At 37.8% G+C, this 25,279-nt stretch overlaps 1 protein-coding gene across 2 annotated transcripts in view; it reads left to right on the top strand.

The window, feature by feature from the left end:
* Positions 1 to 1,134: 1,134 nt before the first annotated feature.
* Positions 1,135 to 25,279, top strand: part of CdGAPr (GTPase-activating protein CdGAPr) — a 28,685-nt gene continuing 4,540 nt past the window's right edge. Inside the window, exons 1-17 of one of the 2 annotated variants that reach the window (XM_072299137.1) lie at positions 1,135 to 1,271; positions 2,275 to 2,523; positions 4,056 to 4,280; positions 4,833 to 5,020; positions 5,630 to 5,772; positions 7,064 to 7,166; positions 7,771 to 8,001; positions 10,254 to 10,495; positions 11,049 to 11,171; positions 12,350 to 12,570; positions 13,545 to 13,809; positions 14,509 to 14,639; positions 17,128 to 18,321; positions 18,730 to 18,976; positions 19,872 to 20,096; positions 21,514 to 21,950; positions 23,818 to 24,341. In XM_072299137.1, the coding sequence (XP_072155238.1) occupies positions 1,170 to 1,271; positions 2,275 to 2,523; positions 4,056 to 4,280; positions 4,833 to 5,020; positions 5,630 to 5,772; positions 7,064 to 7,166; positions 7,771 to 8,001; positions 10,254 to 10,495; positions 11,049 to 11,171; positions 12,350 to 12,570; positions 13,545 to 13,809; positions 14,509 to 14,639; positions 17,128 to 18,321; positions 18,730 to 18,976; positions 19,872 to 20,096; positions 21,514 to 21,950; positions 23,818 to 24,341 (4,850 nt within the window). In that variant the 5' untranslated portion in view covers positions 1,135 to 1,169. Of the gene's footprint in view, positions 1,272 to 2,274; positions 2,524 to 4,055; positions 4,281 to 4,832; positions 5,021 to 5,629; positions 5,773 to 7,063; positions 7,167 to 7,770; positions 8,002 to 10,253; positions 10,496 to 11,045; positions 11,172 to 12,349; positions 12,571 to 13,544; positions 13,810 to 14,508; positions 14,640 to 17,127; positions 18,322 to 18,729; positions 18,977 to 19,871; positions 20,097 to 21,513; positions 21,951 to 23,817; positions 24,342 to 25,279 lie in introns of both variants that reach the window. The other variant, XM_072299136.1, reaches the window with a different exon arrangement.

Genomic DNA, 25,279 nt, shown 5'->3' with positions numbered 1-25,279 from the left:
CACATGCCCTCGTCAGAGGTATTTATTTTAGCCTCTTCGGGTGAAAAGATTTCCGTTTCGATCGTAAGGCCAGGGGCCGAATTTGTTCGGTCCCTTCACCGTACTTAAATATACTTACGATGAGTCCCGACCGCACTTAAGTCCGACTTAGCGCTTCTGATTGGTCGATGCGGTGCAGTTTGGACTCATCGATGAATGTTGCATCTCCGTGTGAAAGAGCCGACAAAATTCGGCCCCAGGCCCAGGCGGTTTCGAACAATTCGTTGAATATTCAGGCTGGATTTACGCCGACCAGTTCATGGAGCTACACTGGAAATCGGATAAAACGACCTCCTCGGGACCAGCGTTACTCGGATTTTTTAGCCAATCCTGACGCGAAAATGCATTGAATTATTGGGATTTCAGCCGCAAGATCGACCAGAGATCACGTTGTTGTCATGACCGATTTGTCGTTGTAAGCAAAGCCGTAATATCTAATTTCCTCTGTAGTTTTTACCGAATTAAATCTAATTTGTTGAGAAAGTTTCGCAGATTTTCGACGAACGATATTCTAGAGTACCTATATTGAGAGAGTATGGCCACTGGGCCCCATGGAGAGGCTTAGGACCCAAAAATGGCGGTGCTTTGTTTTGGTTTTTGTGGATGGGAGGGGGGTCATTGCCAACTTTTGACGGTTATCACCAACCGCACTTGCTGCCAACCTTACAACATCCAAGATAATTTTTCTCAAAAATTGCACACGATTAGCCTTAAAAAATATGTAAAAATGTCGCAAACGCCTTCATTTTCGTGATACTCTACGATTTGCACGGTGCTATTTTGAGTCAGTTTGCATTACAACTAATGTACGGAGTTCTGCCATTTTCTGGGTCCTAAGGGCCCCATTCAGCCTAAGATGGCTGAGCCAATCAGAGGTGGTAACCCCAGTGGCCATACTCTCTCAATATAGATACTCTACGATATTCGACCGTTTAGACGATGTTCTTAGGAGCGTCCACAAATGCCTTCAGGTGTTTAGGGGGGGGGGGGCGTAGGACTGCCCGCAAATCCTCCTTTTAAAATCTCGTCAGATTGTATCATCGATTGTTTAATTTGTATTTTTATTCAAATGTTTGATCTGGTTTGTGCAGGGCTCACTGGATGAGAGTCGGAGTGGCGGGAGTTTGCGAATGACGTCAGTGACAGGGAGTTTCGAGGGTCGATCGCGGTTCCCCAAGCTGGAGGACTGCGCCCACTTCCACTACGAACACGTCGAGCTGGGACCAATCCAGGTAAGCCGCCTCGAGCAGCCCAAACGTCTCATCTGACTTTCTTTTAAAGAAGGAATATGCACGTAATCGATAGTGAAATCAAAAAAACATGCACACGTGTAGCAAAGTTTCGAGTATCCGTGGTTTTTTTCCAGTTGTATTTGTATTTATTATTATTGTTTCTTTATTTCTTTATTTTTTGAAAATTTTTCGCACAAAAATTTATGTTCATCTAAGAATATATTTTATGGAGGAATAAGTAAAGAGCAAACACTTAGGAACGTCGCATATGTTTTACCAGCCTCATCATTGATTCGTATTCAATCGGAGTTCTTTGCAGTAAGTCCCTTTTATTCTCCAGTAAGTCTATTTCAATGAGCTTTTTTTGAAAAATGTTCCTCTTAAATAGAGCTTTCTATCGGCGTATAGTTATTTGGGTTTACTTGGCTCTGGGCGGCAACTACGCGGTTCTAGCAGTTTTTGGTAAACACAAAAATTTGGTTTGGATTTCATTTTACTACAGACTTTGAAACGACGGAATCTGAGCAAAAACCAGCCAGTCGAAATGGAAGTTCAGCCTTTCACCTTTCTAACGAGCACAAGATCAAAATTCGAAAATGCGTTTGGGCATTTTTGCCTGTTTTTTCACACACCTCTTTAACTGAGCAGTTTCATTTTTTACAAGAGCACGTTTGTGCGGATTTTTGTTTAAATTTTTGAGCAATTTGCTTCGGTATATGCAGAAAATTTACCGTTATTTACACAAAAAATCTGCACAACCGTTTTCATGTAAAAAATTAAATTGCCCAATTAACTTGAACAAAAGCTGATGTGGCTTGGTTACCTCTGCCTGTAACGCGGTCCAACTGTAGGAAGGTACAATTTGGACGCCAGAGACAGTGGCATGAATTTCTTATGGGTCTGTTAGGTAATCCTCAAAGTGAGCAGTCTTTGCGAAATGACTATTCTCTTTGAAGAAAAGTGGAGGGACCATAATTCAACTACCCGTGATTGATTTTCACAGATATCCTTGTATGACGAAGAGGATCTGAAGCCACTGTCGAGCCTGGAGGGGAACAACGAGAACTGCGAAAATAAGTACCTGACGGTCAAAGTGATCTCCGGCGACCAGAGCTGGCTTCTGCGGCGCACCTATGACAACTTTCGGATGCTCGACAAACAGCTGCACAGATGTATCTACGATCGAAAGTTCAGCGCCCTTCCCGAACTGCCTTACCCCATCGACAATCTCCAAGACAAAACAGATCCTGAGGTAAGCGCCAGTGCAGAAGGCACCCATCATCTCCTCAGGGCAGTGTCGAAGTGTGGATGATCGATTATCGATATTTCCCCATTTGAAGCTATGGTAAAAAATCGATTATCAAGGTGTTGGTTGCGAACACCCTGTTTATCAACCCTTTTCCATAGGTTTAAATGGCAGATCAATCGATGTATTGCAAAGCACGCCACGCCACTGCCTCAAGGCCAATGATGAAAGAATGTTAACTGTAACAAATCAGAAAAAGAGGGGGAAGTTCTGATGAAAATCAAATTTCGATCCAGAAGATGGCTCTCTACTTTGGTTGAGAATTTTCAGTCCGTTAAGTAATTAAATATGAGAGACAATGCAAGAGTGTTCAACTGTTCATACGAGTTTTTCCTTTCACGCTGTAGTATTGATTACAGAGCACAGGAAGAAGATGATATTGGTAATAACGCCTTGATGCAACTATTCGTGCTCTATGGACATCCGTGTTGCATACTAAAAATTGAAGGCGCTCCGGTCATTCTGGCCCATGGAGCAGTGCGCGTAGTGACACGCTGTCACGACTCACGATCAGTGTGGCGGCACTTCGGTGGGATATAATATCCTGATTTGTGAAATTGATGCAAAAGTATCGTTTCCTGTTCTCTTGCCATAGTTTTTATCGGAGAATTTCATCCCGCCACGTATTCAAACGGCGCCGCACGTCCTACGCTGCTGCGTGCACTGCTTCATGGACATCGGTGACCGGAGTGCCTTCCATTTTTCCATATGCAACACGCACATCCAAAGAGTACGAATAGTTGTATCAAGGAGTTATTATCAACAACTATTGAATTCGTTACTTATGTAGACCGAGATACTGGCACTGGAAAGTTTGTCCCGTCCTATCCTACCTGAGTGTCGTCTAGAAAATACCATTTTAAAATGGGCCCATTAAATATTATAATATTTTCAAGTTCTCCTCTTGTAAATCAACTTGAATCTATCTTTTTTTATAGGGTGTCTACAAGTCCGGAAATAGCACTGATTTTTCAAGGGCGGTCCGGAAGTATTGAAAAAGTGCGGAAATTCCGCTGGAGGTCCGGAATTTTTGGCATTTTTTGTCATTTTTGTCGCAATTTGAGCGAGAAATTCAAATTTTTTAAATTTTGCGAATTTGGCAATTGGAGGTACTGAAAAAGCACTGAGTTTTTCCGCTAAGGTGGTACTGAATTTCTTGGGAATGTACTGAAAAAGTACTGTAAAAGTACTAATTTTTAGCCAGCCTGTTTTAGTAGAAACCCTGTTTTTATTAAAAACTTCAAACTATCATGATTACAATTCTGTTTGCTACTTTTCCTAGCCATAATTTTGTTTTAAAATACTCCTCTGAGCTATGGCACCAATATCTTAATTTAGTCCTCGGTTTTTCGTTGTCATCTTGTGAGCGGTGACTTATTACGATTCTGTTCCTTCCACCCAGTCTAGCTTACATTCATTCTTGAGGCTCTGTATTTTCGTTTTTTCGGAATACTCTCATGTAATTATTCTTGTTGCAGGCATATATAAGGCGACTGCTTGTCCGATATCTGGAGAGGCTATCCCACATTGCTGGAAGTCTGATCAACTGCGGACCCGTATTAAGCTGGCTGGAACTTGACAATCGAGGGCGGAGACTTCTCGTAACGGGTGCTGATAACTGCCTTATTAATACGCCTGCTGTGGCAGGTGCTTATGCTATCAAGCAATATAATGCAGTTGCTGCAGATGAGATTTCTTTTGATGTAAGTTTTCCTTTGACGACAACAATTATTCAAAGAATCCACTCTAAGAAATTATTCCAAGATTTCATGACTCCACTCAGTGTCATCTCAAAATCTCGTTCCTTAAAGAAAGAGTATAGATGGGAGATGATTGATGAATACGTTAAAAAACAGTTTATAAAGTTGTCTATTTTCGACCATTTAAACCGGCCAGAGTTAAAGTAAATATTACCGTTAAATTATGATTATAGGAAGATTTTTCCATGATATGTTATACATCACAGAATAATTTGCCAACATAGGGTATCTACCAGGCCTATTTATACCCTGGAGGCATTCTCTGGCGAATATCAATCTTATAGGGTGGCTGTCCATTAGATCAAAAGAGATTATGATCTTCAAAATCTTTAAAGGGATGGCAGCAGGGCATTGATGAAGAGATGTTGCAGTGTTAGTTGCCCAATAACCTCTGGGAGTATCGACATATGTGGCGTTTGGATGTTGCAGAATGTCAGATTGCATTGTAGGAGCGTTTTTATAAATATATAACATGAAAATTAACTTTTTTGGCAGGTTGGTGACATGATCTCTGTGATTGATATGCCTCCACCAGAAGAAAGCTCTTGGTGGCGAGGGAAGAAAGGTTTTCTAGTCGGGTTTTTCCCTTTCCATTGTGTTGCGGTGATTACGGATAAAGTTCCTCGAACTCTTCATCTTCATCAAGTACTATCTGCCACGGAACCTTCTAAACCTGTGTTACGGTATACACATTACATCTTTACCTTTCTTACTTTTTACCTTTTTTACTTTTTTCATTACAAATCTAAAAATTGGAAATGTTTTCCCAATAAACTTTGCCAGTAAGACTCCAGTGATGGAGGGAGGAATTTGCACAGAGCATCAGCTACATGATTAAATAGAGCTTTTCATACCACGCCAGCTGGAATGATAATACGAACATTCTCCTTTATCTCCAATTATTGTTGCAGAATTTCCACTAAAAAATGCGTGTAATAATGCTGATGTATTTTATTTTTTGAACCAGGCTTCTGTCGAAATTGGCACATGAAGAGGAAAATTTGTGATAGTTTTTATCTTTCTCAGGAATTCCCAAAGAACCTTATTAAAAACAAGAACAAAATAAAGCTAGCGCTGAATTCCTATGAAATCCATGTGATTTCTTTAGTGTATGATTGAAGCACTAAGAGGCATAACTTTCCTGTATCTTTAGACCAACACTTTTTCATTTCACCGCCTAAAGTCTTCAGTGTCTCGTGGCAAAAAGGTATGGAGCAATCCAATTAATTAAAGTATAACTGAAAGCTCTTCTGCCCATTTGCTTAAATTTTCTTCCTGCACCCTTTTTACAGGAAACATGGAAAGCTCATTGCGTTTTTCCGAGCATTCATACTCGCTCGACCATCCAGGCGGAGACTGAAGCAGACTGGAATTTTGAGAGAAAGGGTATTTGGCTGTGACCTTGGAGAGCATTTACTAAACTCTGGCCATGACAGTAAGTGTTTCCGTTTCCATAACTACTCAATGGGGTAGTTGCATGCAGCTGGGATTTTAAATTTGATGACTGTTTCTGGCAGAACTTTTCGCGAAAAAGCCGTTTTTCGCATTTGCAAGTTCCAAAATTGAGTCGAAAGCTTCGTAAAAGCTTGATAAAAAGTCGCAAAATCGCAGTAAGAAATAAACGATTTCCATTGGCTGTGACGTCAGTTGGTATACAAGGCCCGCCCACCGCCATCATCCCTATCTCGACCGTGTGTTTACCGAGCCGAAGTATGATCTGTTGTGCCATTTAAAGCGTCTAAATTATCTTTTTTCCTCAGAAAATACTGTCGGAAATCATGCCAAAAGGTGTTCAGAACCGTATCTTGATCATAAACTCAAACACAGCGCTAGTTGAGATCAGAAAAGTGATAAGAACAAGTCTATGTTATGGTGTTGTTGCGATTTTTGGTCACCGGCGCCACCAGCGCCTAGAGAGCCCAACTCAGGCTATGATTGGCTACAACGCACTAACACTGCCGAAGCAGTCCGGGCGCACCCGAATCCGACGGACCGCACGGCTCTCGGCAGCGGCAGAAGATACCCGAAAAGCTCTATTTCAACTCCCTTTTTCACTAAGAAATCATGATGGAGAGCTTTCAAAATTGTTTTGAAATTATTAATCAAATCCTAAAATTTTCATGGACGCAAAGAAATCAAATCTAGACAAAAAAAATCGATTTTTCGCGAATTTTTGAAAAGACCGTATTTACACGTATTTGACATAGGGCGAACCTAGGTGTATACCATGTGACGTCACGAAGTCCCAGTTTCGAAGCGCGGGAAAAGACCCGTTTCAAATGGCTTTTGACTTTGAGGAGCTTTTTCTCAAAGTTCTGGTGACCGGAAATTTTTTTAAAAAATACCTCAATACTCAGTAGACTTCAAACTTTTAGAGATTGAATTAAAAAAATTTCATGCAACTACCCCATTGGTATTACTAGTTAATCAAATTATACTGGCAGTCTACTTCTTGAGGTTGAAAACCTAATTGACAGTTTAACAGAAAGAATTTCAGTAATCTCAATGAAAATAAAATCTCTGCATCAATTTGTATCGTTTCTCAATTCAAAACATCTCTTTTTATTCAGTCATTTTAAAAAATGTAACTTCTCAATTATGTTCTTTGCAATATTACATCCCCCCCCCCTTCGCACTCTTTGATCAATATTCTGTGTGTAGTTATCTGTAAACATCTTATTTCCAAGACTCACCTTTTGTTATTATTCCTTTTGTTTCCTCTGTAGTTCCAATGGTACTCAAATGTTGTTCAGAATTTATTGAAAAGCATGGAATAGTTGATGGAATCTACAGATTGTCGGGCGTCACTTCAAACATACAAAAATTAAGGTAAGTTATTGTTTTTATGACCTGCTTTGGAGCATGCTCAATAGATGAACAGTGTCTTGCTGGAGGAAAAGTCAGATGTTCCTTTCATTCTATTAGAAAGTCGGGAAAAAATTTCCGTAATATCAGCATCCAATATCCTGGAAGGAACAATGCATTTCAAGAAATTAAAGTTTAAAAAGTGCATGTAATCGTTTTAAATGAAATGAAGTAGTTACAGTGGAAAAAAGACAAATTTGGACATCCTTATCCTTTTGTTGAAAACGTTAAGGAAAACGCAACTTATTGATAATTTACTAATTTTCAGTAATATTTTGCAGTTTCCCTCCAATTTCCAATTATTTTACATATAACCAGGTCAGACAATTTTAAAAGTTTCCCCTCAAAATCTGGTGAAAATGTGAAGTGGAGGAAATGCAGCCTTGTATGAAATGACTGTGATTACAAGTGAATGTTCTTTTTTTGACGTCCTGTCAGTTCCTTTCTCTCTGATAATATATATATTTTTTTTAAGTTTGCTTTACCCATCAAAATCCTCATTCCTGCTTTCTTTTCAGTCATACAAGTATGAATATTTGATTTTAATATCTCAATTTTTGGTTTTTAGATCAACATTCGATGAAGATCGTGTTCCCAAGCTTTATGACGATGAAGCGATTCTGCAAGATATCCACAGTGTGGCGTCGTTGCTGAAGATGTACTTCAGAGAGCTTCCAAATCCCCTTTGCACATATCAACTTTACCACAGTTTCGTTACGGCTGTGCAACAAGAAGAAGACAATATTAGATTAGCAAAAATGAGGGAGACAGTTCAGAAACTGCCCCCACCTCATTACAGGTGAGATTTTTTTAGCCGTTAAACTAATTGAATCGGCTCATGGGAAAACCGCTAATGTCCATTTTCTCTTATTTTGAGTAAACTGCAAAAAACTGTAGAAGCCTTTTAAATGCGGGATTAGAAAATGTTTGGAAGTTAATTATTACAAGAATGGATTGTAGAAAAGGATCCCTAACAGTTTCCAGCTCCTCCTCTGTCTGGGACGAAGTAATAAAAAAAAGGACTCTGGACATTAGCTGTTTTCGCATGATACGTAAAAATCTCCGAGTTTTGGAGCCGTTTGATATTTTCAAAATTCATTCTAAAGATATTAAAGCGGTAGATTATCATTCACATAAAGTTGAAAAAATAAAATTCTGGACAATTGCGGTACTTTAAATAAGTTTCATCACGAAACTACCAGCAATAAACTGGACATTAGCGGTTTTCGCATGATTTGTGCGTGGACGGTTCTAAAACATCGAAAACGCATATTTTTCAGTATGCCTTTCGGGCGAAATAAAGTTATCTTGACGTATTTTGAGGCGCTAAATCCGAATATGACCTCCGTTTTTTCCATCACCCTCCAATTTTCCGGAAAAGCCGATTTTACTCGGAAAAATGATCATATCTGGGCATTTTTAGTGTTTTTCTGACCGTTATCCCCTGCAGAATGTAGGTAACATTTTTCGTAGCTACGAGATTCAATTTTGCCGATGTCAAATTAACTGATGAGTCCAGAAATGACCTTAGTTTTTCCCGTTCACCTCTCAGTTCTCCGGGAAAGCAATTTTTTCCTCGGGAAAATAAGCAAATTCCACGTATATTTGTCGTGCATGCAATTTATTTTTATAAATTTTCCTAGACCCGTGGTAGTATGTGACTTATGTATTTTGAGCTTCTAAATCCGAATATGACGTTGGTTTCTTTCTATCACACTTAGATTTCCGGTAAAGCCGATTTTTCCGAGCCTAAAATTGCGTATCGTAAAAGCTTTGCCGGATCGAAGTGTAAAATTCATTTTAAAAATGTCTCTGATGTGTGATACATCGATTCCTTTGTATTTTGATCTGTTGAATTCAAATATGATCTCAGATTTTTCCGATCACCTATTATTTTTCTGGAAAAGTCTGTTTTCCTAAGAAAACGCTCTTTTCAGATATTTTTGCGATGCTTTTTCTGCTCTAAGGAATATGGGGGTATAATATAATAATAAATAATGGGTCGGAAAAATCTGAGATCATATTTGAATTGAACAGTTCAAAGCACATAGGAATCGATGTATCACACATCAGAGGCATTTTTAAAATGAATTTTACACTTCGATCCGGCAAAGCTTTTACGATTCGCAATTTTAGGCTTGGAAAAATCGGCTTTACCGGAAATCTAAAGTGAGATAAAAAGAAACCAACGTCATATTCGGATTTAGAAGCTCAAAATACATAAGTCACATACTACCACGGGTCTAGGAAAATTTATAAAAATAAATTGCATGCACGACAAATATACGTGGAATTTGCTTATTTTCCCGAGGAAAAAATTGCTTTCCCGGAGAACTGAGAGGTGAACGGGAAAAACTAAGGTCATTTCTGGACTCATCAGTTAATTTGACATCGGCAAAATTGAATCTCGTAGCTACGAAAAATGTTACCTACATTCTGCAGGGGATAACGGTCAGAAAAACACTAAAAATGCCCAGAAATGGTCATTTTTCCGAGTAAAATTGGCTTTTCCGGAAAATTGGAGGGTGATGGAAAAAACGGAGGTCATATTCGGATTTAACGCCTCAAAATGCATGAAGATCACCAAATGTCATCCAGAAGACATTTCTTTATTTTGGTATGTTGTACAGTATTATGAGGCATATAACGAAAGATGGACATTAGCGGTTTTCGCATGATTCGGACCCTGGCCCCCCTGAAAAGGGCTTCAAACCTAAAGAACAAACATTTTCACCACATTAATGAGTGGGTCTGACCTCCGAGAGTATTTTAACCCAATAATCTCAAAATTGAAAAAAATGGACATTAGCGGTTTTTGCACGAGCCGATTCAATTTTCGCATGCTGTTTAATGTAGGTTTTTAAAAAAATGTCAGTGATTTTGTCATTTAATATCCTCTAATACACAAAGCCTCATAGTGGAGGAATGAAAATTGGAGAACCTGCTATTTTTAAACTCGGTTCGTTGATATTTTTAGGTAAATTTTGGTTGAAGTATCAATCTTTATAGCTTAATTGTTGTGTCGAAATAACTTGTTCTTTTCTATTTCAGAACCCTAGAATATTTAATGCGACACTTGGCGCGTGTTGCGGAGCGTGGTGAGTCAACAGGAATGACAGCTCGCAACGTTGCAATTGTGTGGGCACCGAACTTACTCCGGTGCAAAGAACTTGAGGTCGGTGGAGTTGCAGCTTTACAGGTTGTTGGTGTCCAAGCAGTTGTCACTGAATTTCTCATTCGTTGGCAGCACCTTATCTTTACCTCTAACATTCATCATCTTCCGCCTCCTCATGGTAAGCTGTCGTTTATTATTTTTGTATTGTCTGAGGAATTGAATAATTTTTGAGGTTCCAAAGATCATTTAGCTGGCGAGGAAGACTTTTTTGTAGAAGTTGTAACAAGAGATTCAGTAAGACTAGAACCTAATCAGGAGAAGGGTGATCCTCTTTGAAACTGAAGAAATAACGGAATGTCAAAAAAATGTTTGCTGAAATCCTAGTTTTGTTTTGTGAAAACGAATTATTGTCATGTAGATGTACATTTTAGCCACCCATATGCAACAAGTCTCTCTTGAAAATCGTAAGCAAAAGCGAACTCATCCACATGCCAAAACTTGAGCTCTCATTAGTTAAATCAAAAGACAAATTCCAATTTCTAATGGTTTCAGGTGAAATGTAGGGTTTCTGAAAATGATTTTGTAATCTTCGACAGGTGAATGAGAGTTTTTGAACACAATGAATCCAGTTTTTGCTAGACATTAATTCATGTCTATATTTGTTTTTTAGAGATTGAATCTTGGTGGATTATTGCTAAATCATTAATTATTTCTTTTGGCTTTCCCAGCAGGCACTCCGAAGAAGAGCAGACCCAAATCGCTGGCTGTTTCTACGCCAACTAGGCTATTATCCTTAGAAGAAGCGCAGAGCAGGGTTTTGCTAGGCAAACCTGATCAAGACTATATAGAAGTTGGTATGTATTCTTCTCTTTATCTCATCTTTAATTTTACCATCATACTGCTGTTTTTATATTACTCCCATTCCAGAAGGGAATGTGCTAAAAAACTTTCAATCAAGTTCTCGCCAAATTTTTGAGCGTGGCTGTAAACTTCCTCCCTATTTTAGGGCTGCTACAATACAGGAAAATCGTAATTCATAAGATATCTCATGAAAAACAACCATTTTTGTCTTTTTAAATGAGAAGCAGACTTGTGCGGGGTGTGACCTGGAGGGGTTGTTTAGTGGGTCAGGACACTGCGGCGTGTACCAACCCCTTATAACCGAATAGTAACAGTCTAAGCGGCCGGGTCGGTTAGGGGTTGCCTTGGCGGCCCTTCACCAGCTAATGGCTGCTGCCGCACTGGTATTTGATGGGACGCCTTTCATGGGGTACTGCTTTGGCGCCCCCCTATTGAGTTGCACTTAAAGCGAATTTTTCCCCTCAGAAAAAAAAATAAATATGAGAAGCAAAGGAAAAGTAGACCCACAATGTGCTGTTGTAGGGCCATGATACATAAGGATGTCCTATTGGTTTCCCATAAGCCATTGAGACAGTTTGTCTAAAAAGTAGTAAAGATACAAAGACCCTTACCGTTAGTTGACAGAGTTCTCAAAGCTGGTGAAAACGAGCCATTGTCTTTTAAATTAGTTTCACAGGCCAAGTAACCTATTAGACGGAGACATACAAGGCAGGCAACAATGCTTCGACTTAGAGTTCATGCAGTTCCTGATAAAGCCACTTGTTTCTAACAAGAACAGCCTTACCGGCTTGTATCAGCACTTCAAAAGAAGCAATACTGATAGCTTACCAAGAAGAATAAGTTTAACACCCCCAATTATAAGATATTTTTTTTTCTAAAAGCATCTGTTCCACATCTCTCTTTGTTACTGTTAGAAGCTGGCACAAAGAAGTCTACAGTAATTTTATTCAAACTCCACTACTTTCAGTAAAAATAATAAGTAAAGTTTGCAGCCTCATATATGTAAAACCTAATTTTTACAACAGATTTGACATCAAATTGGATGGAAAGAACTAGCTACCTCTCTGTCTGAACGACTCAAGAGTCTAACCGTGTATGTTGGTAACATCATGCTCAACTTTTGACTCATGAACTCTACTAATTATACTCTCATTTTCGTCTTGTTCGATAGGAGGAGGACCCTCTTGTTTACCAAAAGAATACCACACTGTGATAGAATTGCCATCGCGCAAACGTGGTGGTTCCAAAAGATCTCCGCTGGGCTGGAAGTCGCTATTTTCCCGAGGCTCTAGCTCTGTTTCCAGCTCCTCTCGCAAGAGTAGGTCACCAGCAACGTGTAAGGCTGCAGACAAACGTAAAACATCCATTCCTAGTGATATTAAGTTTGGACATGTAAGTACAAATCTTTTGCTTGGATATTCTTCATTACAATATATTTCATTACGAAATGTGGGATTTTATAAAACTGTTGGACCCTGCTTATTCTATTACAATCTGGTTGTCATTCAAAAGGCACAGCAGAGGCTGATCCAGAAATTTAGCAACAACGGATTTCCTCCATTCAAACCTATGCTAAATAACCAATTCTTGTCAGAGCACCTGGCCCCTCTAAGAATCGACACATTTTCATATGTTTAAATGGAGAAAAACGACGTTGCCAATTTGCTAGATCAGCCAGATATATCGTTTCCGCTAGATTGCACATACAAATCATAATTTGAAATAGTACCTCTCTTTGATCTGTGTTAAAATACTCGTTAATATTTCGTTTAGGATTTTAATTCTGAAATTCTTACCGTATAATTTGTTTTCTAGGTAAGGCTTTGGAGAGAGAACATGTGGCTTTTTTTTCTAGTAGGCCTTGTCTAGTGACCTTTTGCTTAGTTGGTACCCTCTCAGATTTCCTGAAGGTGAAATCGATTCAAAGAATGGCATAAACGCCGTAGTAATGCTCATGGAATTCCTCCAACAAGCACACCATTCGTTTGCCAAGAAACTTTGTATTGTTCCTCCCCATTAACTCAAGCAATTTACAAGAAGAGAAGTAATTTTTTTACATAGATGATAGTTTTGAAAGTAGAGGGGAATTTTTACTTTTCTGTAATACAATGACATATCGCAATTTCTGAAAAAGGAACCATCCAGGTGCAAAAAGAATGTTTTCATTTTTTCTTTATTTTGTGAAAAAGAGAGAGAGTTGCATTCTTTGTTTACTAGTATAAGACCATCTTGTGGGACTCTATTTTATTTAAGGAAATTCATGTGTCCATTTTTTATCAAGAGATTCTCCTAATATTTTCCTCCATTCGGTTTTTTTTACACTTTCCAACAATTTCCTCACCATATGTTTTGTTTTTTCCTCACAGACGACGACTGAAACTGAGTCGCAGCTACTAGAAGTGAAGACGAATCTGAGGCCAGTGAGGAGTGCTGAGTCGTTAACATCAGGAAGTGCTCACAACTCGGCTCGTAATTCTAGTTGCCTAGAGACACCTCCTCCGCGACTCCCGATCACATCTCCTCCCTCCGTGCCTGGCCATAATCGGTCTTCCTCTCATGACTCGTACTTCGACCACCTTGCTGAATCTACATCAGAAAAGATTTCCTCCGCTAACGAGCATGATGATGAAGGTTTGTGCTTGAAGAATTTTCAGTTCTTAATATATTAAATTCAACAAACTCGGTTAATTTCTTACTCTTTATCCTTTCTGATCTATGAGAAATATCCCACAGGATAGCCATGTACTTTCTTGCATGGCTGAAAATCAACTGCGTCTCATTCTTTCTAACAGGCAATATTGCCATGTGCTCCTAGTGGTCAAATTTTTTAGTTCGCAGGTTTTTTCCAACGCCCCTATTTGAATTAGACAAAATTTACATAGAGATATACCTGGTAGAGTTTAGAGAATTTTTGCTTGGAAAATTTCCCTTTGCACTTTTTTCTCAGATACTTTCAGGGCACTTTCAAAAATACAATGCAATCAACATGGCTTTCTAGTAGAGATGCTTAAGTGTCTTACGTTCTAGTCCATTTTTATCGGTCAATCATTTCTCTGTTGAAGAATGGTGTGGGGTATTTTGCTCTTAACTCTAGGTTACTTAATATATAGTTGTTTAGATAGGAACCAAAAATGTGGTCTCTTCAAGAATGCAAAACTTAGGAGTAAAGAATTTCAAGCGGTTTCACCTTGCCTAGAATGAATTTGTTGACAAATATTTATTTTTTCAATTTTTAAACCACGGGTGTATGTTGAGGATTTTCTGTTTCCTGATTGTTTGTTCTGCTTTTTGCTTTGTTGAGATAATAAAAAAAAATCCTTTTTGTTTTAGGTCTTTCGTTATCACTGGATTTGAGTGAGATTCAAGTCAATTTTGATCTTGAAGAATCTGAAATGAAAATCTTTACCGAAGATGAGACCAATCAATTTTTCAGCAGTCCAAGCAATAGTGAGCAAATGCAGGTAGGAAACCCTACTAAGCAGAATTCATGTGGTTTTCTTTCCAATATTCACCTGTCATTTTAACACTGGAATTCTTCGCTGAAACTTGATTCACCATGTTGACTGTCAACAAGCTTGTATGCATTTTTATCCTCCTCCCTAGGAAATAATGGCGCACTTTGCTCAGAGAATTGGAAAAACTCTAGACCGAGGGTTAAAGAATACTCAGCCCAAAATTTTCAGGTGTAACACCCTGTTGTGTTTACCCCTTCAATATGGGGACACGCATTGCCCTGAAGTTTGACGACATGCCACATAATTTGCACAGAAATGAAGCAAAGCTTAAAATAGTCAATTGGGAAAACTTTTTTTTTCATGCATATGAGCTTCATAAGGCAGTCAATGTGTAAATAATTTTAATTTAACATAATTTTTTATTTGTGCCTTTCAGTAGCTTCCCTCTTTTTCTAGAAATACATGTTTCTGAATCATAAAAATTTGGATTATAAACTTGAAGTTTATGTATCTGTATATTTGGTGTGTTTGTTTTTGTCTATCAGTGTTTTTTGCAAACCTCTCCCCCTTTAATGTCCTGATTCTTACTTTTAACATTTTCTAAGTGTGTCTTGAGTTCAAAGGTTCAGTTATCTTTTTGCCTTCTTTACCAGTAGCGCCATAGAGTAGTCTAGTTAGTTCTCAAAAATATATTTCCACCATGTTTTCCTCTCTAGATGCCGTGTACTATGATCAGAAATGTCAGTTTGCAGCGAAATGCACTGCTGAATTTCCTCCGCATAAATTTCCTTCGACAACTGCGTTAAGACTGCGACACTTCAGAAGTCACGTAACTCAATTTATTCTAGAGAAATGCAGCACAAGAGAGCATGTGACATCAAATTGAAAGTTGAACGAGGGATCAGGTGGAGAATGGGGATTTTAGCGAAACATTGTGTATAAATCTTGAAACGGAAAAGAAAATATCGTTCAACTTGGCAGTGTAAAATATGCATGGTCTTGATCGGAGCAAGCAGTCAAAATTTTAATCAGATGAAGGGAACCTTTAAGACTTCTGAAACGAAATATTATACCATCGTAAGCTTTTAAAACCTAAGTGACTCAGGTTATTCATCACAAGAGCTTCAGATTGGATGGTCGCATACCCCCCTCAGACAGGGATTGAATGTGTTGCTGTAATGAACTCGAGAGGTTTTGTGGAAAATGCACGTTTTTTTAAAGATGTTATGAAGGTTTGCTTTGACCTCAAAGACGATTTATCCTCAATTTTAACCTCTTTTTGACAGAGAAACTTTGTCCTATGCATGTTTAATGATACAGGTGCATGTCAACATGGCAACAATACTCGTCCTGAAAAGGTCTCTAATATTTAAGATCAACATTGCAAGAAATCTTGATTTAATCACAAATATTTATATATAATATGTCTAGTAGTTCAATTACTACGCAAGGTGTTGTAACCAACTTTTTAACCCCAATCCTTTCCTTGTCAGGTATCAGTAAGGCAACCAGTCACTTCCCCTTTTTGTATTAAGTAAAACTGGCTTGACTTCCCAATTTTTTTCTTGAATAACTTCACTAGTAGATATTCACCTGCCTCCTGCATTGTATGTTGCCAGTGCCTGATAACATGCTGGCACCTGATGTTATCCTTAAAGTGATAATAGAAGGTTTACAGAGAAGAGTTTTGGAAATGAACTGACACTTTAAATATAGTTGCATTCAACTTATTCCTTGCTAACAATTCCAATGGATCAGTAGACAAGGTACGAATGTAAGCATTCTGATAAATGTTTCTCAGTCAGAATTTCACAGAGGACACGATTCGTGCAATGAAATGAACTTCTAACTAAGATATGAACGGTTTTTTTTACATGGGTTGCGGGAAATTTGGATTGCCTGGTCACAAGAAGAACAATATATTCTCGGTTGGTCTAAACGGGCTCTATAACGGTTTTTGGAGGCTTCTTAATCGAGCATTGTTCCTTTCCCACCCTGTTCTATTCAAAGTGTAAACAACTTGTTACAGCTGAGCTAAAACGTCAAGATTGAGGTTGCCATATTTTATACTGCAGATACTGTCACAGTGATGTTTAGTGTGCGATTTAACTCAAGTAGATTATTGTTTTTTCCATGAGTAGGAAGTTTGAATTCATGCACCTAAATACGTTATTATCGTGGTTAGGAAATAATATCAGTAATTTTTGCCGTGCGAATCGTGTTTTACGTGAAATTTTGGTTAAGAAACAAGTATCAGGATGCTTGTATTTGTACCTTGTCCACTGGTTCATTTGAAGAAGTAATTCAACAAAATTTGATTTAATATCTTGACTTTTGTGTACTTTTGTCCCATCTGCATCTCAATATTATAATTGGATCAATTTGAGGGAAACTAAAAGAAATTCTGAATATTAGGTATCATATTGAATATCCTTCTATTAGGTTGTTAACACTTAATTCTCTGTCTCATAACTTACTCATTTATTTCTTTCAGACCCTGAAAAGACAGCCAATGCTTGCTTTGACTGAAGACTCTCTAAGTTCAGACCCATCACCTAAAAAGCACAAAACTGACGCAGACAACAAAGGTGACATAGTAACTAACAATCTGTCTAAACGATGTCGGCTGGAGGAACGTCTCTCCTCTGGAGAGCTTCAGTATATTGATAGTCAGTCACCCGAGCAAATTTTAACGCAAGTAGATGTTCACAGTCGTGATGAATCCCAAAGCCCGTCAGAAAATACATTCTCTGAAAATGGATCTTTGAGCATGTCTACTCCACGGCTCAACTACACTCCTCTCACAGAGGATAGCTTCAGTGATGGGAACCTTCTCACACCAGAATACTCATTGCTCAAGTATTCTGCATCCACATTCCATTCACCATCTAGTCTTGACGCATCACCTGCGGATTCACCTTTTGGAAAATCACGGCACAGTTACCAAGATACACCCAACTCCCGAACAGAACTCCTGCCCAACAGGCGGAGTTTTCCAGGTTTTTTGACTAGTCCTTTGACTGACGTATCTCAGTACGAAGTTTTAAAAAATGAATCAGAAACATGTGTAGATGATAGTAAAAAGTCATCTCCATTAGAGACAAGTTTTTCCGGGTACAGCCGGTTAGAATGCTCGCCCAGCCAACAGTATGAAATTTTTGAGAATGAAAAAGAATCCAATGCAGATAAGAAAAAATCTAGTAATTCGGAATTAGTTTCTTCGCCAACTGAGTCTTTGCAGAGCAACAGACTAAACTTCCCTACGTTTTTAACTAGTCAGTTAGAAGTTAAGAAAGATGATCATTACGGCGATTTGGAACCTGACAAGGAAGCTTTAATAGCAGACGACAAAAGTGGGAGCAATGAGTCGGGCGGTCACACGCCATCCTCCACCAATGATCTTGTTGTCTATGAGAACGTTCCACGCCATGACAATTCTCCTGTCGTTTATGAAAATATGTCTGTTAGTAGAGATGTTAAGTATGAACCAATTGACGATGACTCATGTTATGAAGATGTCTTCTTTGAAAATCCAACCAGTAAAAAGCGGCATGTCTGTGACCTTAACAACAGCCATGAAAATATGAGGTTAATTCAAGATGATGATGGAAGTATGAACAGCATGTCCTCTAGTTTGAATCAGGACCTCCAGAAGCAAGTGGAAACCAACATCTGTGACGATTCCAAAGTGAGTTCAACAATCTCAATCTATATATCCCTAAGTTTTCAAAAATATTCAAAATTAGTTAAAAACTAAGGAAATTGCAGCACAGAGAAATTTAAATGCTTTGATCTAATGAAGTATTTATTTACTCAAAGAAGTTTCTTGACGATTGGGGTGTAAAACACTAAGAGTATTCGAACTATGTGTTTCTAACAAAAATAAAGGTTTTTTAAATTGTTGACGGTACCTTTGTCGGGGGAAAACCGTTTACCTGTTATCAATTAATATTTTTGTTTGGGAGAGACTTTTTTACCAATATTTGTCGTAGTTTCATTTTGAAAATGACCTTTCAAATTAAACCTGTAAATTTTATGTAATGTTAATGTTCCTCTCTCAATTTTATCTCACTATCAATGTTTGGTTGGGTTTCAGGAGGAAACAATGTATGAAAATGTCCCAGATTCAAAAGAGCTCTATCAGCAAGTCAAATTTTTTAAGCGTTCAGTAACAGAAATTAACCAAATGTTAGATCATGATAGTCAGGTTGTCCAGATGACTGAAACTCCGCCAAAGTCAGAAGACAAACTGGTGGATATGGATACCTCTGAAGATGTGCCTAAGCTTACTCCACTGAACAAAGCAGAAAATGAATCCTTCTCACACACACAACCACCGAAAGGTGAGCTTTTATTTATTTTTTGTTCTTTAATATTTTTACTTATCATTTTATTATAATGGCTGATAACAAAATTATTTCCATGATGTGACACAATACCTAGTACAACACTGGCACAATCAGCTCCTGTAATCTCATATTCCCTTTGTTTAATGATATGGCAATTCAGGAATGCAGAAAGTTAGTAACCCTCCTATTTTAACAACCCCTTTCCCGTAGGAAGTTTCAAAGTGATGACCCATGAATGACTCAATGTGTAAGAATTGTAATGAATTTTCGAAAAAAAAACTTTGTCACTTATTACTCCCGTAGTTTTGCAAAGAAAATACGCAATTTTGCTGGCCTACCAATTTTAAAATCTGTTTTTAGGACCCTTTGATTTTTGCATGCAACGGATTGTGACTCGCCGAGTAAGGGGTTTAGATATTTTTGCATCCCTGTGGCAATTTTTGAGTGCTGTCTCCTATTTCTGGGAACCTCATTAATTCCCAAGAACAGTTAAGATGCAGGCAACAATAAGCGGAATCTCTGGAGGCAAATGATAAAGTACAACACCCAAATATTGGAAAGGGAAACCAAGGCCACCATATAAGTTTTGGTGCCTTTTGAGGTCCCAAAAACCCCATTTTCAGGTGGAAGAATTAGAAAAGAAAGAAATTAAAAGAGGAACAAAAGCTATGAACCTTAATGTCATAGTTCAAGGCAAACAAAATTGCCTAACTTTTTGAACAGCGTATACCGTACTTGTCGTTATCCATTCTTTTGTACATTGCAGCTATCAACAGAAATTGATTTCAAATAATATAGGATCTCTATCAAGCTATTTTATTTCTTACTGTCAAATAAAAATATTCTCTTAAGATGCTAAATATTTTACTTCTCCATTATTTTTTTGTAGCCCCTGTACCTCCCAGTGAAGTCATGTTAGAGAACTCGCCAGTAGGAAACACACGTGCGTCTCCAAAGAAAGAAGGACAAGATAGCTCCATCAGGAACCCAGAAAATGATACTGGAAACGACATCTCTTTGACTGGAAGTAACTCCTTATTAATCAATCTTAACGATCAAGATGTTCAAGAGCCAAGAACAGAGGAACGTCCAGAGTCTAGAAATAGTGAATCAGGTAAGAAGAAAGATTTTTACTCTCTAATTCTTGCTTGTACCTAAAATAAAATTAAATAAAAAGTCTTGATAGTTGCATTTCACAATTTCTACTAATTTTTTATCGCATTAAATTAAATGGAGCAACATCTGTACATCAAATTTTATTTGAATAATTTAGGAGCCCCGAGTCTCGACAGATAATTGAGCAAAGTTTCAAGCTTTTAGCTTCTTCTCCAAAAATCAAATATGACAGGACATTAGTAATACTAATAATAAGAAAAAAGTGTTCTTTTAATACCTTATTAATGTGTATTAATTGGACAATATTAGGACATTATAATATTATTCTTCTGATTTTTTTTCTTTCATACACATTATTTCATTTTTCAAAAGATTTGAATCTGTAACTTATAAATTAAAAATATTGAATGGCCTGTGTTTGTACGATACAATGGTGCAACAGCAGGAGCGCATGTCTCAGTTTATAACATTGCATTTATTTTTTAAATGGATAAATACTTAAAAGTCTCTCTGATTTTTTTTCTCTGTATAAAGAATAATTAATGAACATTTCAAGCAGCAGTGCTGATATACTCGTCTTTCATAAAATCTAATGGGAGCAGGTTTTTAAACACCGCAATTAAGATACAAGTTCCTGTAGCTTCACCGCAAAATAGTTGCAACAGTTTGTCTCAAATGAAATTTCAAACTAACATGAAAATATTTTAATTATCAAATGAAACTGCCAGTGGCAATGAAAGGCATCGTATCATTGAGGGTGTGTGTGTTTGTGTGTCAAACTGTGTGTTTAATGTCAGTGGTAAACGATAAGTGTTATGACACTTTTTGACAGTGATAAATTTGATTTCTGTTGAAAGCAATTGCTCTGTGTTAAAGGAAACTTCATGAAGTTTAATACCATAAAAATATCTGACTTTTCATACAGCATTAAAATTTTCCTGTTTTGAAAATCTTCCAGTCCTAGTGAACTCTGAGCGATCTCAATCCAGATTTTCTAATTTTTACTAAAGGTCACCTTAGCTGCACGGAAAAAAAAAAATTGCTGATTCAACAATTCAATTGCTAAAAACAGTGAGTGCAATGTTTCAGCGCAGATTTTACAACAAAAAAATGCTTCTTTAACCACCCCCGTGGTTAAATTAGTTTACAATGTGGTTAAAGTAGCATTTTTTTGTTGTAAAATCTTCGTTGAAACACTGCATTCACTGTTTTTAGCAATTGAATTGTTGAATCAGCATTTTTTTTTTCCGTGTGATAAGTTTTACTTACAGCATTTAGTTATTTTATTTTCCTAATCGTATTTCTAATTACTTATCACTACTGCTTTTACCATCATAATGGAATGGGTATAATTTTTCTCTATCTAGCAATGTAGTTAAGTAGCTCTCTAACTTGTCTTATTTCCTTTGTTTCAGATGGTACGAAAAGCGTTCACCAGCTCCTGTCATGTTTTGAAGTTCCTTCAATAGAGACTTCCCCCAAAAAATATAGCTCTAAAGACTCATATATCAGAACTAGCAATACAGATCTGTCCAAGCCTGTTATTGCAAAACTGGGTGATGCTGGTAAAGTGATGAGTGTCGAGAAAATTCCTGAAAATGAAACAGACTTAGACCGTCGGAAAAGAATCGAAAAGTACAAGGAGGAAAGGCGGACTTTTTTGAGGCAAAAGTATAGCGTGGAAAATCTAAAGAGCTCAGAAGAAAGTGATGTTGTTCGTAGATACAAATTAAAATCCGAAGGGAAAGAAAGTGGTCCCATTGAGAAGGTGTCGCAAAAATCAGAGGATGATACCCTGCAAAACAAATCAGAATCTCAAAAAATCAGTGCCGACTCAACAACAGTTTCCGACGTAAGTGTATTACTTCAATTATTCTTTATATAATACTGCCAATCCCTGCAAAGTTTTACGCTGTGTAAGATAAATTTTCAGCCAAGTCAAATTTGTGCTTGGTTATAAAGAATTTTCGTCAGTCTAATGTTAATAAACTCAGGCTACTTGAAATTGCGACTAAAAAAGCATCTGCTCAACTCGATAAAATTTCTTCCACCTGCAATTTTTTTCTTTACATATTTTCAACTCTTGTGGCATGTTTATTACAAGTGTCAAGGAAAGCAGTTACGAATATCACCCTATGGATACTTACACCTTACAAGATGAATCGATCTCAGACAATCTGAAGTAAATCATATATTCAGTGGTGCTTGATACCAAGCAGAAGTATGTGCGCATGTGTGCAGACTAACAAGGGGAGGCTACCGATTTTCCCCCTCAGATCGGGTTCAAATTTGGCAGAGATGTGGAATAGGTTAATATAAGAAACCGTATTTTTTTTTAGGTGCCAATGCCCAGCCGTTTTTGAGTTATGAATTTTTGAAGTTGCCATTTTTTCGTGTCAGCGACGCGCTCAAGTTGAGCCTACTGTGCGCGCACCTTTTAATGCGATCCGCGTGTCCTGACGTTCATGTGAGACAGTTGCCCAAGCGGTAGCGCACTCGCCTACGGTGCTGCAGGTTCGGGGTTTGATACTTCTTCCGTGAATCACATTTTTGCAATTGATCATTTTATTTTTTAATCGCTTCATCACAACAAATTGTAAGTCACCTTGTAGACGTTGTGATGCTAATTATATTTTTTTCCTTTTTTGTCAAACACTCATTGAAAAAAATAAAAAATACATAAAATATAATTAGAATCATAATGTCCACAAGGTGACTTACAATTTGTTGTGATGAAGCAATTAAAAAACAAAATGATCAATTGCAAAAATGTAATTCACAGAAGAAGTATCGAACCCCGAACCTGCAGCACCGTAGGCGAGTGCACTACTGCTTGGGCAACTGTCTCACATGAACGTCAGGACACTCGGATCGCATTAAAAGGTGCGCGCACAGTAGGCTCAACTTGAGCGCGTCGCTAAAACGCAAAAACGGCAACTTTAAAAATTCATAACTCAAAAATGATTGGGCATTGGCACCTAAAAAAAGTACGGTTTCTTATATTATCCTATTCTACCTCTCTGCCAAATTTGAACCCGATCTGAGGGGGACAATCGGTAGCCTCCCCTTGTAAGACATGGGATAGACTTATATTTGCATGCCTACTAAATAACACTTTGAGAACATCCAATGATAGTTTAACTAATTTAACTATTCTTGCAAACTTAGAGCTCATGTTTGTCGGAACTGCAAGTTTTTCTATTTTCTGTCACTTCTTAAGTGTTGTGCCAAGTGTGTTTTGCGATATCTTGAATTTTTAAGCCAAATCTTCCTTAGCTTCAATGAGGGTGGTTTCTCTTGATGAATTTTAAAATTTCTCCCTTCTTTTTGATGAGTAAAGTGCCGAGTTTGCTCATGAGCATGATGATTAGCGCAGTCTGTTGTAATGAGATATTAGAACAGCAGAAAATAGACATTAACACACTGAATTGTTGTCCTCTGGGCAGGAAGATGTAAGAATCATATTTTATATGAACACATGGTATAGCACATAATTTTGGCACGGTTCAGGCTCTCAAAATTTTTGTCAGAAAATTTCTGTGTTTAGCCCAAGTTTTTGACTTTATTAAAAGATTTCTGAGTGAAGACTTACCATTTCTAAAATGCTTACATTTCTCAAATTAACTACTACATGGAAGCTCAAAAAACCCTAAAGAACTTCACTCCTATTTTACCACCAAAATGCAACTAGTAAAAATATTTTTCGTTTTTCTTTCCAGAATCATAGCCGTAGGTCAGTATTAGATAAATGTCTGAACTTGGAGCTCAAAAAGGCGCCTCCGAATTTAAATTTATCCGAAACCAATTTCAAGAAACCTATCTTTGCCCGATCTGTTTCGGATAATGGAGTCCTATCATCAGGCAAAACATTAATCAGTATCTGTTACTCTCCAACGAGGAAAACAATTACCCCTGAGACTGACACGAAGTCTGCAGCCGTACAAGATGAAGTCTCAGCTTCAAAAGAAAATGCAACCTGCATCACAATCAAACACAAAAGTAGTGAAGATGGAGAAAAGCCGTCTCAAAAATTGAAATTGAAGTCAAGCGTAGACTATTCTTCAAGGGAGAGGAGTGGTGCTGACTTTCGGTCTAGTCCTGAAAAGAAAGAGAAAGAAAAAATCAGCCCAGAGAGCAAGGGCATAGTGTCGCAGCGTGTGAACCAACTCATTGGACCCGCAGATGGTGTCGTTCCAGCACCACGAAAAACATCTCTCTCACACCAAAGACAAATTCCAGTGGCGTAAGTACAATCGAATAAGGAAGCATTATAAGGATTACAGTCCTTTGACGAAAACATTATTTATATTTGGACTGCATTTTGCAATTTGGAACTATAAATTCTAGCCCGGTATAAAAACAACGTATGTGCCATTAGTTTCCCTATGCACATACGTGTTTTTTTCAGATGAGCCGTAATTTATAGGTCCAAATTGCAAAATGCAGTCCATTTGTTATCATTTTTATGACAAAAGTATCATTCGTCAGCACTCTTTTGGAGGGGATAAGTAGGAGAAATCAGCTAATGAGTAAAATTGCTCTTTGGTTTCGTGACATTAATTTTAACACAAATCGGAATGCATTATGCAAGAAAGATCCAACTTCTTTGACTTATTTGAGAAACAAGAAATTGTCATCAATTTTCCTACACAGATTGGTGCTTTTATCAACAAGGTGAACTTAATTCCTTTGTCGTATTTATGAAAGTTTGAAGTAGATGGTCATCAATAAAGATAATAACATGGGTAAAGAACAATTGGACGTATTTCTATCAAACGGACCTAAGCGCCGTAGGGTGAGGGAGGTAGAGGGGGGCTTGGATTGGCGGCGGAATCAGGCGTCCGGCTTATTCCGTCCTATACTCGCAATGCTTTTCCATGGCGCCTAGGTCTGTTTGACAGAACGCGCAATCCGGCATTCTAAATTCTTCACAAGGAACTCAAATTGGCGCTTAGTTCCTTTTGATAGAAACACGTCCAATTAAAGTTAATATAATTAAAAGGAGCTGTCCTTTAATTATTATGTAATGCTCCAGGTGGGAGGGGTGTTTGTGAGAGGGATATAATGTAGAACATTGACTTTTCTAAAAATGTGAAATTAATTTGGTAAAAGTATAAAAAATAAATTCTGTCTTTGTACAGTAAGAAGGAGGTTCAGTTAAGCGTTGTGCAATTTTTTAAG

This window comes from Bemisia tabaci, chromosome 4 (genome assembly GCF_918797505.1).
Source record: "Bemisia tabaci chromosome 4, PGI_BMITA_v3".
Classification (NCBI taxonomy): Eukaryota; Metazoa; Arthropoda; class Insecta; order Hemiptera; family Aleyrodidae; genus Bemisia; species Bemisia tabaci.
The sequence above is the reverse complement of the archived record's forward strand: the minus strand, read 5'-3'. Positions and strand labels throughout refer to the sequence as shown.